Below are 17500 nucleotides of genomic sequence, written 5' to 3' on the forward strand. Positions count from 1 at the left end.
ACAGACAGACAGACAAACAGACAGACAAACAGACAGACAAACGGAGAGACAGACAAACAAACAGACAAACAAAAACACAGACAAAACAATTGAGTAACAAAAAACAAACAAACAAACAAAAATACAAGCAAACAACCAGACTGACAACAAACCGAAAGCTCTACCTTCTTCACATTCGGCTTAATGCAGCGAACAAAGTACGGACTGGCTTGTCCGAGTGTCGCCATCAGTGAGTGCAACGAGTCCTTAAACTGAGAACTCACAGTCGGCTTCTTTCTCATCGCTTTCCCGCTGCGTCCTCCACCCCCCTTTCCCCCACTGCCAGACGGAGACATGTGCTCAAACAAATCGTACACAAAATCAGACCTAAAATAATCAATAAATATATAATTAATTTAGTAAGGATACACCACTGTATTGTGTGGGTATGGCTTTACTTGCTGTCTTTGAGTAGGGTGAGAATGTCGTCGCGAAATGTGTCTCTGTTTTTGTCGAGTAGGCCTGTTGTGTCGTAGTAGACTTCGCCGGCGTAATGTCGAATGCCGAACTTTGCGTTGGAGACTTTGGGTTTCACGTAGTACCAGTTTTGCTGTGATGTAAATGGTGAAAGTGATACACATGCAATGATGAAATAAATTAATTAATGTGTGATGATGTGTGTGTGTGTGTGTATGTGTATACACAAGCACGTACGCACATGCACACACACACACACACACATACACACACACACTTACAAACACAAACACACACACACTTACAAACACAAACACACACACACACAGTCACACACACACACACACACACACACAGTCACACACACACACACACACACACACACACACACACACACACACACGTGCATGCACACATGCATGCACACACGCACGCACGCACACACACACACACACACACACACACACACAACATCCGTGCGTTTACTGAGCTGATCTTACCCCGTGAGCTTTATGAAGCTTTGCTAAAAGTGTTTCGTCGGTTCCTTTAGGAAAGCGACTCTCTTCATCGAGAAGAGCTAAAATGCCAAGTTTCTTCTCAACAAGATCAAGACATTCTGTGTTGTCGACCCAGTCGATCTCTACCCACTCAATGCCTTCCCTATAAAACACAAGATGAAACAATTTACTATGAAGGTTTTACACACAACGAGTTGACTGTGTGTGTGTGTGTGTGTGTGTGTGTGTGTGTGTGCACGTGTGTGTGTGTGTGTGTGTGTGTGTGTGTGTGTGTGTGTGTGTTGTGTGTGTGTGTGTGTGTGTGTGTGTGTGTGTGTGTGTGTGTGCATGCATGCGTGTGTGTTCTCATTCTACAAACTCACTTGTTGTACTCATGCTGTTCAAGTGAAAATATGTGACGGTTAAAATACTCCTGCAACTTCTCGTTGGCAAAATTGATATTAAACTGTTCAAACCGGTTGATTTCAAAGTTTTCAAAACCGAAGATGTCAAGGACACCAACAGAACAGAACGTAGAGCTGCTGTGCCCGAGTCGTACGTTGATCCTCTTGAGAACCCAACGAAACAGACCGGCGTACAACGCCATGGCCATGGAATCACGTGAGTCGGCAGCCTAAAATAGACAAGATGATAGACTGACGAGCTGGTTGGTATACAATACATGTGGGTAGGAAACAGAAATACATGTGGGTAAACGTACAAACTGATCAACAACTACAAAAACAAGCAAACAAACAATCATGATGAATAAGCATATGCAGATAGACAAACACATACATATACAAATACAAACAGATAAGCATGCAACACTCAAACAAACAGACAGACTAACAGACAGACAAACAGACAGACAAACAAACAGACAAACAGACAGACAAACAGACAAACAGACAAACAGACAGACAAACAGACAGACAAACAAACAGACAAACAGACAAACAGACAGACAAACAGACAGACTAACAGACAGACAAACAGACAGACAAACAGACAGACAGACAAACAAACAGGAAGATAAACAAAGACACAAACTAGCAAACAAACAAACAAACAGACAGACAAATAGCCAAACAAGCAAACAAACAAACAAACAAGGAGACAAACTAGCAAGCAAACAAATAGACACAAGCAGACAAATAAATACACAGATAAACAACAGACAAACTAGCAAATAAGCAAATAAATAAATAAATAAATAAATAAATAAATAAACAAATAAATAAATAAACAGACAAACAGAGACATAAACAAAGAGACAAACTAGCAAACAAACAGACAGACAGACAAGCAGCCAGACAAGCAAACAAACAAACAAACAAAGAGACAAACTAGCAAACACACCACACACACACACACACACACACACACACACACACACACACACACACACACACACACACCACTCATCACCTGATTCATATCCAACGGAGTGTTGATTTCCTCTCCTCTCATCACCATCAACCTCTTCGTCAGAGCGTCCTCCAACTGATACACATCAAGACTAAGTAGCTGAGAGACAACCTCCAACACTACAAACAACAACACAAAACAAAACTCACAAAGCCAATCAACAATATTACTGATCAATCCAGTTACCTCGTCTGTCTTCCACTTGTGCACCACCAGCTGTTAAGAACCGCGTGTTACCGAGATGAAGAACACCAGCGAGGATCTGGAAGACGTCGTTCTGTTGTTCTGCGGTGAATGCCATCGTCTCCATTCCCATCTGTGTGAGAGAGTTATGTGTTATGTGTCTGTGTGGATTGCAAGTGTATGTTGTTTGGTGGCTGTTGGTGTGTGTGTGTGTGTGTGTGTGTGTGTGTGTGTGTGTGTGTGTGTGTGTGTGTGTGTGTGTGTGTGTGTGTGTGTGTGTGTGTGTGTGTGTATTGATAGATAAGAAATATAGATAAACAGATGAATGAAAAATAAATGTATTGTGGAATAGTCTGTTTCTCTATCTGTCGAGCCATTTGTCTGTCTGTCTATCCATCTGTCCATCCATATCTCTGTCTGTTTGTCTGTCTCTGTCTGTCTGTCCATCTGTCTGTTTGTCTGTCCATCTGTTTGTCTGTCCATCTGTCTGTCTGTTTGTCTGTTCATCTGTCTGTTTGTCTGTCTAGTTGTTTGTCTGTCCTTTTGTCTGTTCGTCTGTCTGTCTGTGTCTGTCTGTCTGTCCGTCTGTCTGTCTGTCTGTCTGGTTGTCGTCTGTCTGTCTGCTGTCTACCTTCCTTTCCTTCTTTACATTTCTACACTCTTCACCTGTTGATCTCTACATCTGCGAGCAAACCCTCTCTCTTAATTTCTTATCCTGCCTGTCTGTATGTCCCTCTATCTCTCTCATCCATCTATTCCACATACTATTTACATGCACACATCACCACAAAACCACCCATCAATCAATAAACTTTCATCCAAAACCAAGTCCATCAACCTACAGCTCAGATGCCATCCTGCAAAAATCCACCTACAACTTCCGTTTGTCCAACTGTCTGTCTACTTGTTAGTCCATTATTTAATCCATCTATACACCCAACCATCTATCCACTATTTGCTTCAAATAACATTCTATCATCCCACATCACGTTACATCAGACTAGATGACATTTTAGTAAACAGCTCACCATGACTCGATGGTAATCTGCACTATCGTCAATTGTCGGATCGCTGACACATCCGCTCTGATTCAGATAGTGATACTGTCTCGCCTCGAATAGATTCCATCTTTTCTTCATGCCTGCATCGGCTCCGGTCAACAAACAATAAAAAATGTGAAAATTTCGTTCGCCTGGATTTTGTCTCACGACTCGATTTTTCTCGAGTAAATAGTCCAATATGCGACCGCCTTCAATGAATCCTTTCTCGTTGAATTGCAGTTGAATGAACTTGCCAAAGCGACTGGAGTTGTTGTTGTAGACAGTCTTGGCATTACCGAATGCTTCAAGTATTGGGCTGTAGAAATCAGTTAAGAATTAAAATTGAAGGAAGAGGTCAGAGATATCAAGAAATTAGATTAAAGGTACAGTACACTCCGTTGTTTAGCCCTACGCCCCCGCAAACCTGATTGCATCATACGCAATCAAGTTGGAAGGTTGCGCGGAACTACAGACAAAGCTGAATATCACAGTGTAGTCACAGTTACAAATAAGGAAAACGTACGGGAGCGATTTTGCCATCTCGTTGTTGAAACAGAGTTCGGGTCGCGTGTAAACCAACTCGTCATCTTTCCTCAGGTCGAAGGCACTAATTAGGTTACATTTTACACAAAATCAGGTTTGAACATGTGAGCACTACATATCAGTGTGAAAACAGAGAGCATACGATGATCACGTGGTAAGCAATAATTAGGTCACGTGATAAGTGTAAGCACACAAATGCAGTGCAGTTTGTCCCTTCAGCCTTGCATGCTCATCCATGCCTGTTTCATAACCCACAAGCACATTTCTCAATGTTTCGCGAGTGTCTTCTAGCATTTTGATGGTAACGAGGCTTCTAGCGTTAGCGTGCGTTAATGAAATGTTTCTCATGTGACTATCGTATGCGTTCTGTTTTCAGGCTATTTGCTGCTAATATCTAGTGCTCTCATATCCAGCTTTGCCTGTAGTTCAGACCAACCTTCTATCTTGATTACGTAGCTATGCAATCAAGTTTGCGTGGGTGTATCACTAAACAACGGAGTGTACCTTTAAATATGTTTCCTGTCTCCCTTAAAAAGTATAACTTGTGATGATGTAATGTATTAGACGGATGCATCTCACAATAGACTAGACTATTGTATTGGAGGGATGCATCTCACAATAGACTAGACTATTGTATTGGAGGGATGCATCTCACAATACATTAGACTGTTGTATTGGAGAGATGTATCTCTATACATGTCAAACTACCTGCTTTGCAGTATTGCCTGTTCGACATCTCTAGTCGACGCTGAGGCTGACGCTTGACTCATCTCAGACAAATAACCAAGAATAAGTTTGGTTGATTCTGTTTTGCCAGCTCCTGACTCACCACTAAAAACAATAAAAATTTAATACAATAAAGTAAACAAAGAAACAACCACAACCACACACAGACGACCAAACAAACAGACAACCAAACAGACAACCAAACAGACAGATGAGCAAACAGACAGACGACCAAAGAGACAGCAAACCAAACAGACAGACAAATAAACAGACAGACAGTCAAACAGACAGCAGACCAAACAGACGGACAACAAAACAGACAGACAACCAAACAAACAGACAACCAAACAGACAGACAACCAAACAGACAGACAACCAAACAGACAGACAACCAAACAGACAGACAACCAAGCAGACAGACAACCAAACAGACAGACAACCAAACAGACAGACAACCAAGCAGACAGACAACCAAACAGACAGACAACCAAACAGATAGACAATCAAACAGACAGACAACCAAACAGACAGACATCCAAGCAGACAGACAACCAAACAGACAGACAACCAAGCAGACAGACAACCAAACAGACAGACAACCAAGCAGACAGACAACCAAACAGAGACAACCAAACAGACAGACAACCAAACAGACAGACAACAAACACCCACCCAACCTATCCTACCTGATCAAAACACACTGATTCTCATTTGTCCTCCACATACAATAATACACTTCATTGGCAATCGCATAGATGTGTGGCGGTCTCTCACCCAGATGCTGCCTATTATACAACTCCATCACATCTCTCCCATACAAATCCGGAAGTACCTTGTACGGATTAACAGCTGACAAAATTGACCCAATAAACGTCTGCACGCACAACAAACCACACCATCACTCAAACGAAGCCCCAAAAATAAAATAATAAATAATATATAAATAATAATAAATAAAAATAATTTAATATATTAATAAATAAATAAATAAATACAAAATTTAAAAAAAATTAAAAATTAAAAAAATTAAAAAATAAAAATATATAATATTAATAAAATTATAAACCAGACTGATCTGGTTGAGCACGACATAAATAATAAATAATATGTAAATAATCCTAGACTATAATACGCCAACCCACACTTCCGCCTGTCTGGATGGATGGATGTCTGTCTGTAACACGCCGATCGACACGACTCCGGTCTCCAATCGTCGCGAAACGTGGCTGCCTAGCTGAGTTCGACCATCCGAGACAAACGGTCGAGTCGGATTTTACTCGGACTGCCTCCGACGGCCAGAAATGAGACTTTGGTGGGCTGAAATGAGATGCGCCGGAGTTTGTTTGTTCAATTAATTAACCGAGTATGTGGATGTGACGTGTGCTCGCCAGCCACTGTATGCCATCCTCTGCTCTAGAGTAGAGTGCAAGATGCACCCGCTGCAGTTAGAGGTTTTAAGCCAGCTCACTGGGTCATGTGTTCGTGCGTGCATGCGTCCGTACATATGTATGTATGTCACGGAAGGTGCGTCTTCATTGCAGAACTCTGAAATGGCGTCATTCTCCACGAATAGATCATGACATTTTATGTGGGAAGAGTCTGAGATGGGGAATCCAAATTGTGCTGTCAGGAGTGTGTAAGATGCATAGAGTAATAAGACGCGTGTATTGTAAAAGTGCAAAGATAAATTGCTATCGCCCATAGGGCGGGACAATGTGACGTGAGCTCGCCAGTACTGCAGTCATGCCATCCTCTAATGGTATAGTAGAGTGCAAGATGTGCCCGCTGCAGCTGAGTAGATTGAAAACTTGCCAAATAAGTGTGTGTGTGTGTGTGTGTGTGTGTGTGTGTGTGTGTGTGTGTGTGTGTGTGTGTGTGTGTGTAGATTTTGTCTCTAGAGTAACACGTGAACCCGCCCTACAGTAAGATTGTGAGATGGGGCTACTCTACGTGCCAAACAATGGACGACTGGCGTTTACGTTTTCTTCCCGTGTAGGTAGCTACTATCTACGTGTTAGCGCAATTCCTACCGCCCATAGGGTGGGTGAGAGCTAGTAAATAATAATAAGTCACCGCCGTGGCTTAGTGGTTAGCGACAATGGCTACCACCTCCATGGTTTGGTGGTGAAAATTGTCTGTCTTTCTTTCTCATGTTTCTCTAGCTTTGTCCATGAGACTACCATATTACCCTGCCTAGAAGGGCAGGAGCTCTTATTAGAACATTTGGTACACTACATGCCTTGTACAGTGTGGTTAGGGAATAGGGTACAAGCCTTGGAATTCTCTGGGAGATTTGCAGACACAAGAAGACATCACTGATAGCTATATTTCTGATTCTGATTTGGTTCCTTCACAAATAAATTTTCAGTGACAACTGCTCTGTGCATCAGCTAGAAATACTGCAAACTTTCATCAGAACTGTAGCTATCAGTGATGTTTTCCTTTGTCTGTGATCTTCCAAGGAATTCCACGGCTTCTACCCTATTCCCTAACCACACTGTACAGAGGCACACAATACCAAATGTTATAATAAGAGCCCCTGCCCTTCTAGGCGAGGTATTAAGGTTACTTAGGCATGACTCGTTTCAGTTGTTGAAGAGTTTCTGTGGTCTGGCGAACGATCCGTTGACAATGACGTTCAGTGCTTTCCTGGTGGTCATTGATATCCACTAGGCATGCTGTCCGAGTTCGAGGACACTGTAATGCCTACAATCTATATCAAATTGGCTAGTCATTGATCGCCGTGTAGACTACACTAAAACATGTACCCTGCTGGGCTCACCTGCCGCGTTGGTGGGCACCCAGGTGGGTGTAAAGATCCCACTTGCCCATCATGGAGGCGCATAACGACATAAATAATACATCAATAATAACAAATAAATAACAAAAAAATATAAAAATACATCAATAATAACAAATAAATAACAAAAAATATAAAAATACATCAATAATAACAAATAAATAACAAAAAATATAAACATAAATAATACGCAGTACTAAAATAAATAACTAATATATTAACACATAAAAAAATAATAAAACGAACAAAACAGTAACATCGCACATAGATATGATCAGCTCTGTATCTCAGCTGGATGTTATACAAAATGGCTGCCTCGTGTAAGTCAGAAAGTGTCGCCATATCTTCGACCCCTTCGATGCTAGATCGATGCATCGGTGTGACGATATTGCGGGTGCATTCATCGACCTTGTGGTTAATTACCTAGACGATCAGTCATATTTCTGGTATGCCAATTTGAGTGTGAACTTTGAGTGAGAACTCACGCTTCCGTAATCGCTCTTGAACGAGATCTGGCCGTTTGCGTTTGACTGGACGGTGGATGGAAGCCATTGGCCGTCGTTCATGAGCCATACGCGGCTTTCCTGTTGAAAAAAAGAGGGAAAAAATTGAGGTTGGTGGAGATCGAGTCGTTGGAAGATTGGGATCAGTTGGGATCGCGTGGATGTGACTTACCGGTGTTAGAAAGTCGGTCATTTGTGTTGCTTGTTGCCTGTGTGAGGGCTGCGGCACTGGAAAATAAATAGATAGCTCAGTGTGGGATTGCCGGTCTGTGTCCCGGACTGCACGTGCGAAACAGGTGTGAAGTAAAATTGGTGTCCCGGATTAAATGTCCCGGATTAAATGTCCCGGATTAGACCAGCTTTATCAGACTTTGCCGTATCCCGGATGCATATTTTGTTGCGGTGTATCCACGGTTATAGTTTGAGCATGCGCACGTTCAATGCTTTGACGGTTGCTTTCTAAACAAAGCTCTGGTGCTGCGGTTTGCTCCACGTGTGAAGTGACTTAAATGTTTAGTTTGGTTAGTGTTTCTTGACAAAATGTCAAATCCGAACGATTCGAAGAAAGAGAAAATCAAGAAGAAGAGAAAGAAGCAAATAGACAGTCAGGTGAGAGACTCTGTGTGATGTGGTGACGGTGTGGAGTAGGGATTTGCTTGTAGGGTCAATCTAAAGACGAAAATATGATCGATGAAAGAAATGTAGGAGGTAAGTTGATGGTGGGAGTTTGTGTGTGTGTGTGTGTGTGTGTGTGTGTGTGTGTGTGTGTGTGTGTGTTGTGTGTGTGTGTGTGTGTGTGTGTGCGTGTGTGTGTGTGTGTGTGTGTGTTGTGTGTGTGTGTGTGTGTGTGTGTGTGTGTGTGTGTGTGTGTCTGTTTGTCCATGTGTGTGTGTGTGTGTGTGTGTGTGTGTGTGTGTGTGTGTGTGCACGCGCTATGTCACATAATGTGACTTGAAATATTTTAGTTCGACATTCTGACAGATAGACAGACAGACAGACAGACAGACAGATACACACACACACACACACACACACACACACACACACACACACACACACACACACACACACACACACAAACAGACGGGCAGGTAGACAGGCTGCCATTGTATTGTCTTCCATCTGTCTATATCTTCTTTTGTTGTAAGAGCAAGATGTAAGAAAGACACCGGATAGACAGAGAAAGGCAAAAACAGCAAAGCGGAAGGGATCCACTAACATGTAAGGTTAAATTGTTTAAAGACTATTGTATTGGAGGGATGCATCTCACAATACACTAGACTGTTGTATTGAAGGGATGCATCTCACAATACACTAGACTATTATATTGGAGGGATGCATCTCATAATACACTAGACTGTTGTATTGAAGGGATGTATCTCACAATACATTAGACTATTGTATTGGAGGGATGCATCTCACAATACTCTAGACTATTGTATTGGAGGTATGCATCTCACAATACATTAGACTATTGTATTGAAGGGATGCATCTCACAATACATTAGACTATTGTATTGGAGGGATCATGCATCTCACAATACATTAGACTATTGTATTGGAGGGATGCATCTCACAATACACTAGACTATTGTATTGGAGGGATCATGCATCTCACAATACATTAGACTATTGTATTGGAGGGATGCATCTCACAATACAGTCTGGAAAATAGGGAATTATTTTGACTCGGACAGACTGAGCCTAGGTAGGACATTCTTGTATGGTGTTACATGTGTAACTATTATAAGTGCCTCCCCTACTGCAGCCATTTTACATGTAATTTTTGTAACCAACTTCCAAGGGAGAAATGGCAAGGCATCTGAGGTTTTCTCTAGATAAAGCATGCTAGGAGGCACCTAAGTTCATGAAATTAACAGTTACATCATTGGAAAGGCCATCACATGATAGCTAAGAGACAAGGTGTATGTACATTATCATATATGCTTACAGGTGGATGTTTTGTCCAAACATGTTCCAACACTCGTGCAGTATTTGGTCGGACAAACAACACACTTGGTGGGACTTTCTCCTATATCCTACCGTTATTTTCCACACTGCAATACATTAGACTATTGTATTGGAGGGATGCATCTGATAATACACTAGACTATTGTATTGGAGGGATGCATCTCACAATACACTAGACTGTTGTATTGGAGGAATTAGACTATTGTCATGATTTGTGTACTGTTTACAGAGCTGCAGGTAGCCATGTGTTTACTGATGATGGACCATCGTCTCAAGTCGATAGCGGCTTTGCCGAAGTTGGACATGATGATGTCACTGAGCCACCACAAGAGAACGTGTTTGAACAGAATGAAGAGGTGTGGTGTGTGTGTGTGTGTGAGTTAGTAGCTTGCGTCTCATCTTGTTTTTCCTAATGTGTAGGGTCATCGGAAGCATAAACACAGACACAAGGGAAAGAAAAAATCTGTCAAGTCTGTAGCTTTGCAAGAGTCTGCTATTGAACCACCAGAAAGAACTCCAGAAGGTACACATACACACACACACACACACACACACACACACACACACACACACACACACACACACACACACAACTGTTTGTTTCTAACAGATCAAGTTCTGGCTGTGACTGTCCACCAAGCTGGCAAACTGCGTCCTACTGTCTACATAGCCCATCCTGTCGTTCGTATACACATAGTAAACACTCAAACGGGCACGTACGTCAAGAAGCTTCACTCGTATGTTCCTCGTTTAACATCAACACAACACACGCGTACATGTAACACAAACTCTTGCTTCCAGTTCTCGTCACGTGACGTCATACTTTGAGACAGACAACTCATCAGTTGATTACGTCCTACCTGTGCTATCACAACCATTTGATATCAAACAGCATAAGTAAGTCCATGATGAAAACTTAATATTAATCAGAAAGACAAGGACAATGGGTTAATGTCAATCAGAAAGACAATTCAATGGGTTTTGCATTGCAGATCTTTGTCTCCCGTTTGGGAGGAGATGCTTGTCTTCAATGAAGATTTTTCTTACTTTCTATCTAACCGCGATATTCTTTTCTTTTTTGAGGTAAATTTATACACACTTGGTGTCTGTGTCAATACAACGTCACGTTGTACTCATCGTATTTCTTCTTATTTTCTCTAGATTTTGGACTTCTTAGGAATGGGAGCAACAGAACACAAATGGAGGGGTCAGAAGACGTACAAAGGCTGGCACCACATTGCGTGGGCTTTCCTCAAAGTTTGACACACAATCTTACTCCAATAGTTCACCATTGATTCGACGTACTTTGTAGCTCCACAGCTCAACAGGAGACGTCAACACTGGTCGACGCATTCGACTGCAACTCTTTGAATTTCCAAGCAGAAAACGAGTCGGAACTCCAGCTGCGGGCACCATTGACGTACCATCATGTTGACTCATAGTTTTGACCTTCTCTAATTGGTGTCTTACTGCAATAGATTTTTCATGTTTATTCTCATTGTGAGAGAATTCTGTATCCATCGACATTACATGTTACTGTTTGTGGCATCCCGCTTGCTCAACTTGAGTCATGTGGACAGACGTGTCCCAATTTGTTGCGGTCGTTACTGCCTACAGAGCAAGTAGGGTAGTAGGACTTTGTCTCTATAGTGTATGAGCAGTTTTAATTATTATTGTTGTTGACATTGATTTCTATTGGTTTTCTGTGGAATGTTAGGATTTGAGATTATGGGAAATTTATGGACATAGGCAGAGAGACAGACAAACATATAGACAAACAGACAGATGGATAGATATACAGACAGACGGATGGACGGGCAGACAGACAGGCAGAGATAGAAATATACATAACGACAGACACACAGATAGACAGACAGACAGACTGAGAAGTGAATGAGCATTTACGTTTGAAGTTTTTGTTTCTGTGCTTGTCTTTTGACCATCTAGCACCAAATTATTACAGCAACATTATTTAAACCCTCAGTCGTTACGTGTCATTTGTTCTTTAGGAAAGAGGTCGTCAGACATTTGAAGAACTGGACAGTGAAACTACAATGAGACTGAAAGGGTTGCTGTTCATGTTCCCTCTCGTTTGGTTGCATGACTGACATGTTGTTTATTTGTTATATTAGCGGAGTGTCTTCACATTCAATGAAGCACACGAGGCCAACCATTTGGACGAGAATTCCTGGCCAGGTTAGTTGCTATGTGGTTATTGCTGATTTCTTGGTTAGTAATGTACTATTGTATTGGAGGGATGCATCTCACAATACACTGGACTGTTGTATTGGAGGGATGCATCTTACAATACACTAGACTGTTGTATTGGAGGGATGCATCTCACAATACACTAGACTGTTGTATTGGAGGGATGCATCTCACAATACACTAGACTATTGTATTGGAGGGATGCATCTCACAATACACTAGACTATTATATTGGAGGGATGCATCTCACAATACATTAGACTATTGTATTGGAGGGATACATCTCTAAATACACTAGACAGGTCAGGCACAGCATTTAGCTTGTCAGTAGAACCTAATATAATAGAGTAACCAAATATCAACACACTGTGTACATAGGCATGTCGGATTCCCAACAAGAAACAGCACACTTTGCAATCAGGCAAGAAAGGCTGCTTCGTTCTCAAGTTTTCTCACGATGGACACAGTCTAGCAGCTGGATGTGGTGATGACCACACATTTCCAGTCATTATCTATGAAGTCCGCTCACAGCCATCTCACATTTATACTTGAATTATCGAACATGTGTTGTAGATTCCTTCTGGTTTATGCAAAGCACAGTTTTATGGTCATTATAACATTGTGTACGACATGTCTTGGTCATCTGATGATCTACAGTTAGCGTCTGCGTCGTCTGACGGTACAGTTAGGTGAGTTGTAAGTGGGAGTTATAGTGTGCTTAGTTGGGATCAGATAGGCTTTGACTGATGGCAAACGGACAAGCAGACAGACATGCAAATGGTCAGACAGGCAGACAGACAAATGGACAAACAGACAGACGGACGGACAGACAAGTGGACAGACAGACAGACAAATGGACAGACAGACAGTGCCTATAGTCTTCGAACATTTTGGCTGTTGGGGAGAGAAAGCTGAAGACTATTTGAAGAAACTGTCACAGCTATCAAGAGACGAAGACGGAAAGCCAAATGCATCAACCTTCAAGACATACTGGAGATCTGTGTTTTCTGTGTGTCTACAACGATCAAATGCTAGAGTGATTGACAGAAAAATAAAGAAGATTGTTTCAAGAGACAGCCACATAAACATAAATAGTTGTAGGTAGAACCAAGCCCTATTGGCTTGGGTAGTATTTAGTTGCTTTGCTTAGATGGTTTATAATAGTTCAATGTTTGAAAATATATGTATTGACAGACAAATGGACAGACAGGCAGACAGACAAATGGACAGACAGACAGACAAATGGACAGACAGACAGACAAATGGACAGACAGACAGACAGACAAATGGACAGACAGACAAATGGGCAGACAGACGGACGGACGGACGGATTGACAATGAGACAGACTTTACAATTACCTACACAACAAATGTGTTTGCTTCATACACGTAAGAGAGTGCCATCTGTTCTGCATCTGTAGAGTGTGGAGTGTCTTAGCTGACGACGACGATGTGCACAAAATCCTTCCTCATCCCTGCTTCATGTACAGCGCACAACTTCATCCTGCATGTTCCAACATTGTAGTCACAGGTGGATATGATAAGATTGTACGAGTGTGGACAACAGCAGTGTTTGACAAATACGGACAGGTACGTGTATGGGGAAGTATAAGATGTCTTTTGTGTTGACATTGGGAAATTGTGATGTTAGCTGTTGAGGGAAATGGATGGACACAGAGGTCTGGTGAACAGCATTGCATTTGACTCTCAAGGTATTTGAGTTGTGTGTGTGTGTGTGTGTGTGTGTGTGTGTGCGCACGCACGTGTGTGTGTGTGTGTGTGTGTGTGTGTGTGTGAGTGTGTGTGTGTGTGTGTGTGTGCGTGCGTGTGTGTGTGTGTGTGCATGGTCCATCGGGTGCACACATCTGTCTGTCTGTTTGTCTGTCTGTCTCTGTCTGTCTGTCTGTCCATCTATCCGTCTGTCTGTCTGTGTCTGTCTGTCTGTCCATCCGTCTGTCTGTCTGTCCGTCCGTCTGTCTGTCTGTCTTTTTATAATGCACAACTGCATGATGCATGAACACTCGCATGTGAACACCCACATCACCAACTACATTCAATTCCATCACAACGCATTCTCACCCTCTATCACCCACAGGCATCAAAATGTTCTCCGCAGACAGCACAGGCACCATCATCATGTGGAAAGCGAATATCACTCAACGACAACAATCCAATGGTACCTCATCATCTCATCGAACTGTATCCGGTATGATCTTATCTCTCTACTCTTTCTTTCAGTTGAAAACTGGACGATCTTGAAAGAGATTGCGAACTCAGAGTTGAAGGTCACTTATTAGTTTTGCTTTATGTTTTGTGTGTTGAATGCGATGGTGTGATTTGTTGGATTGTGTGTAGGGAATTTCTATTAATCATATCGAAGTTCATCCGAACGGACGTCGTTTGTTGATTCACTGTCGAGACAATGTTGTGCGGCTGTTTGATCTTAGAGTGTTAGAATGGCTTTGGGATGTGTGTGTGTGTGTGTGTGTGTGTGTGTGTGTGTGTGTGTGTGTGTGTGTGTGTGCACCATGTGTGTGTGTGTGTGTGTGTGTGTGTGTGTGTGTGCACCATGTGTGTGTGTGTGTGTGTGTGTGTGTGTGTGTGTGTGAGAGAGAGAGAGAGAGAGAGAGAGTAATAGACTTGTCTGGTTGTAGTTTCAACGTAATGCAGCAGTTTGTTGGTGCGACTAACTATCGAGAACATCTACACAGCACAGTTACACCATGTGGCACATTTGTGCTCTCAGGATCAGAAGACGGTCATGCCTATGTATGGAATTGCAACTCGGGTAACGAGAATTATGTTGTCTTCATTTGTTTGTTTGTTTATTTGTTTATTTATTTATTTGTTTATTTGTTTGTTTATTTGTTTGTTTATTTGTTTATTATTTATTTGTTTATTTGTTTGTTTATTTGTTTATTATTTATTTGTTTATTTGTTTGTTTATTTGTTTATTTGTTTGTTTGTTTATTTGTTTATTTATTTATTTATTTATTTGTTTATTTGTTTATTTATTTCTTTGTTTATTTGTTTATTTATTTGTTTATTTGTTTATTTATTTGTTTGTTTGTTTATTTGTTTATTTATTTATTTATTTATTTATTTATTTGTTTATTTGTTTATTTATTTCTTTGTTTGTTTATTTGTTTGTTTGTTTATTTATTTATTTATTTGTTTATTTGTTTATTTATTTGTTTGTTTGTTTATTTGTTTATTTATTTATTTGTTTGTTTGTTTATTTGTTTATTTGTTTGTTTGTTTGTTTGTTTATTTGTTTGTTTATTTATTTTTTTATTTGTTTGTTTGTTTATTTGTTTATTTATTTGTTTGTTTATTTATTTGTTTATTTGTTTGTCTATTTGTTTATTTGTTTGCTTATTTGTTTGTTTATTTGTTTGTTTATTTGTTTGTTTATTTGTTTGTTTATTTGTTTGTCTATTTGTTTGTCTATTTGTTTGTCTATTTGTTTATTTGTTTGTTTGTTTATTTGTTTGCTTATTTTTTTGTTTATTTATTTATTTGTTTGTTTATTTATTTGTTTATTTATTTGTTTGTTTATTTGTTTGTTTGTTTACTGGCTTTCTGTTTCTAGGAGATCAGGTGGCTGTCTACTCTGATTTAGGCTTTGGACGTCCAGTCTCAGACGTCGCTTTCCATCCACATGACCACATGGCTGCCTTCTGCTCGTTCGGTGACAACCAACCGATTCTCATCTACAAATACAAGTCGGAAGGTATGTCAACAGTGTGGCATTATTCTCTTATTTCACAACTTGTGTATGCATTGTAGGACAATCACATGAAGTGAGTGAAAACACAGAAGACACACGTAGGGAAGGCCCAAGTTTGAAACGCATTGTGGGACTTCTTGGGGCGGCTACAAAGTCAGGCTCATCTGCTGCACCATCCGCATTGCAAGAGAAACGTTCTCTAGCGGATGTTGCCAGTCAAGTGATGTTGGTTGATCGTGTGGCACAGAGATTGTCGTCGGCTCTACGAGTAATGAGAAACGTGATGAATAGTTAGATGTTTAGTCGATGTGGTTGAATTTTTTTGTGAATTGTTTGTCCTTGGTACGTTGTGTTCTCTTCTTGTCTCGTTGTGTTTGCCTTCTTGTCTGTTTACCTGTTTGTTGTGTGTGTGTGTGTGTGTGTGTGTGTGTGTGTGTGTGTGTGTGTGTGTGTGTGTTTGTATCTGTCTGTCCATTTTTGTCTGTCTGTCTGTCTGTTCATCTGTTTGTCTGCCTGTCTTGTCTGTCTGTCTGTCTGTTTGTCTGTGTGTCCATTTATTTGTCTGTTTGTCTGTCCATTTGTTTGTTTGTTTGTCTGTCTGTTCATCTGTTTGTCTGCCTGTCTTGTCTGTTTGTCTGTCTGTTTGTCTGTCTGTTTGTCTGTCTGTCCATTTGTTTGTCTGTCTGTTTGTCTGTCTGTCTGTCTGTCTGTTCATCTGTTTGTCTGTCTGTCTTGTCTGTTTGTCTGTCTGTTTGTTTGTCTGTTTGTTTGTCTGTCTGTTCATTTGTTTGTCTGTCTGTCTGTTTGTCTGTTTGTTTGTCTGTCTGAGCATTTGTCTGTCTGTCTGTTTTAATCATTTCATATTCAGACTTCTAAACCAACAGCAAGATTCTCATCTTTATCTTCTTCTAAGCCATTGAGCACCATTACTTCCACTGATCTAGACACATCCATGAAGTCAACAGACTTGTTGAGTTCTGCTCGACACAAGGAGCCCACATTAGCTGCAGCATATGCGGCTTCATTGAGAGATACCTGGCATCCAAGTTTCACATCAGGTGTGACAATAATGTAGTGGACAGACAGGTAGTGTTGAATTTAATTAAACTAGTGCGTGTTTGACTCATTTATTGTGCAGTAGAGGCTTATTTTTGTGCTTTATGTTGATGACTGGGGTGATAGATGTTTTGAGTTTTGTTGTTATGGTGACGAGTCTAGTTGTTGTTGTATGTGATGTGTTGCTTGTTTGGCTGTTATTTGTTGCTGTGGGTTTGAAACTTTTATGCATTCAGATAGACAGGCAGATGGTTGGACATATAGACAGACAGACAGACAGACAGACAGTTGGAAAAATAAACAGACAGATAGACAGACAGACAGATAGTTGGACAAATAGACAGACAGACAGACAG

General features: G+C 40.9%; 2 protein-coding genes across 2 annotated transcripts in view; one reads left to right on the forward strand and one right to left on the reverse strand.

Moving 5' to 3' along the window:
• LOC134193334 (unconventional myosin-X-like) overlaps positions 1-8445 on the reverse strand; it is a 25962-nt gene extending 17517 nt beyond the window's left edge. The window contains exons 1-12 of the mRNA XM_062662167.1: positions 8352-8445; positions 8162-8260; positions 7941-8099; positions 5563-5750; positions 4859-4981; positions 3596-3923; positions 2571-2700; positions 2385-2503; positions 1337-1587; positions 957-1116; positions 438-589; positions 165-366 (exon numbers count right to left, since the gene is read on the reverse strand). Of these exons, the coding sequence (XP_062518151.1) occupies positions 165-366; positions 438-589; positions 957-1116; positions 1337-1587; positions 2385-2503; positions 2571-2700; positions 3596-3923; positions 4859-4981; positions 5563-5750; positions 7941-8099; positions 8162-8260; positions 8352-8372 (1932 nt within the window). The 5' untranslated portion in view covers positions 8373-8445. The remainder of the gene's footprint in view (positions 1-164; positions 367-437; positions 590-956; positions 1117-1336; positions 1588-2384; positions 2504-2570; positions 2701-3595; positions 3924-4858; positions 4982-5562; positions 5751-7940; positions 8100-8161; positions 8261-8351) is intronic.
• Positions 8446-8615: 170 nt separating this feature from the next.
• The window catches only part of LOC134193090 (jouberin-like), a 14061-nt gene continuing 5176 nt past the window's right edge, over positions 8616-17500 (forward strand). The window contains exons 1-24 of the mRNA XM_062661879.1: positions 8616-8788; positions 8842-8887; positions 9328-9400; positions 10380-10506; positions 10571-10673; positions 10761-10887; positions 10952-11047; positions 11143-11233; positions 11312-11407; positions 11463-11570; positions 11629-11772; positions 12160-12218; positions 12283-12346; positions 12737-12877; positions 12932-13047; positions 13780-13948; positions 14010-14070; positions 14454-14534; positions 14597-14643; positions 14714-14808; positions 15013-15146; positions 15951-16091; positions 16148-16356; positions 16957-17146. Coding sequence (XP_062517863.1) covers positions 8720-8788; positions 8842-8887; positions 9328-9400; positions 10380-10506; positions 10571-10673; positions 10761-10887; positions 10952-11047; positions 11143-11233; positions 11312-11407; positions 11463-11570; positions 11629-11772; positions 12160-12218; positions 12283-12346; positions 12737-12877; positions 12932-13047; positions 13780-13948; positions 14010-14070; positions 14454-14534; positions 14597-14643; positions 14714-14808; positions 15013-15146; positions 15951-16091; positions 16148-16356; positions 16957-17146 — 2587 coding nt within the window. The 5' untranslated portion in view covers positions 8616-8719. The remainder of the gene's footprint in view (positions 8789-8841; positions 8888-9327; positions 9401-10379; positions 10507-10570; positions 10674-10760; positions 10888-10951; positions 11048-11142; positions 11234-11311; positions 11408-11462; positions 11571-11628; positions 11773-12159; positions 12219-12282; positions 12347-12736; positions 12878-12931; positions 13048-13779; positions 13949-14009; positions 14071-14453; positions 14535-14596; positions 14644-14713; positions 14809-15012; positions 15147-15950; positions 16092-16147; positions 16357-16956; positions 17147-17500) is intronic.

This window comes from Corticium candelabrum, chromosome 17 (assembly GCF_963422355.1).
Source record: "Corticium candelabrum chromosome 17, ooCorCand1.1, whole genome shotgun sequence".
Lineage (NCBI taxonomy): Eukaryota > Metazoa > Porifera > Homoscleromorpha > Homosclerophorida > Plakinidae > Corticium > Corticium candelabrum.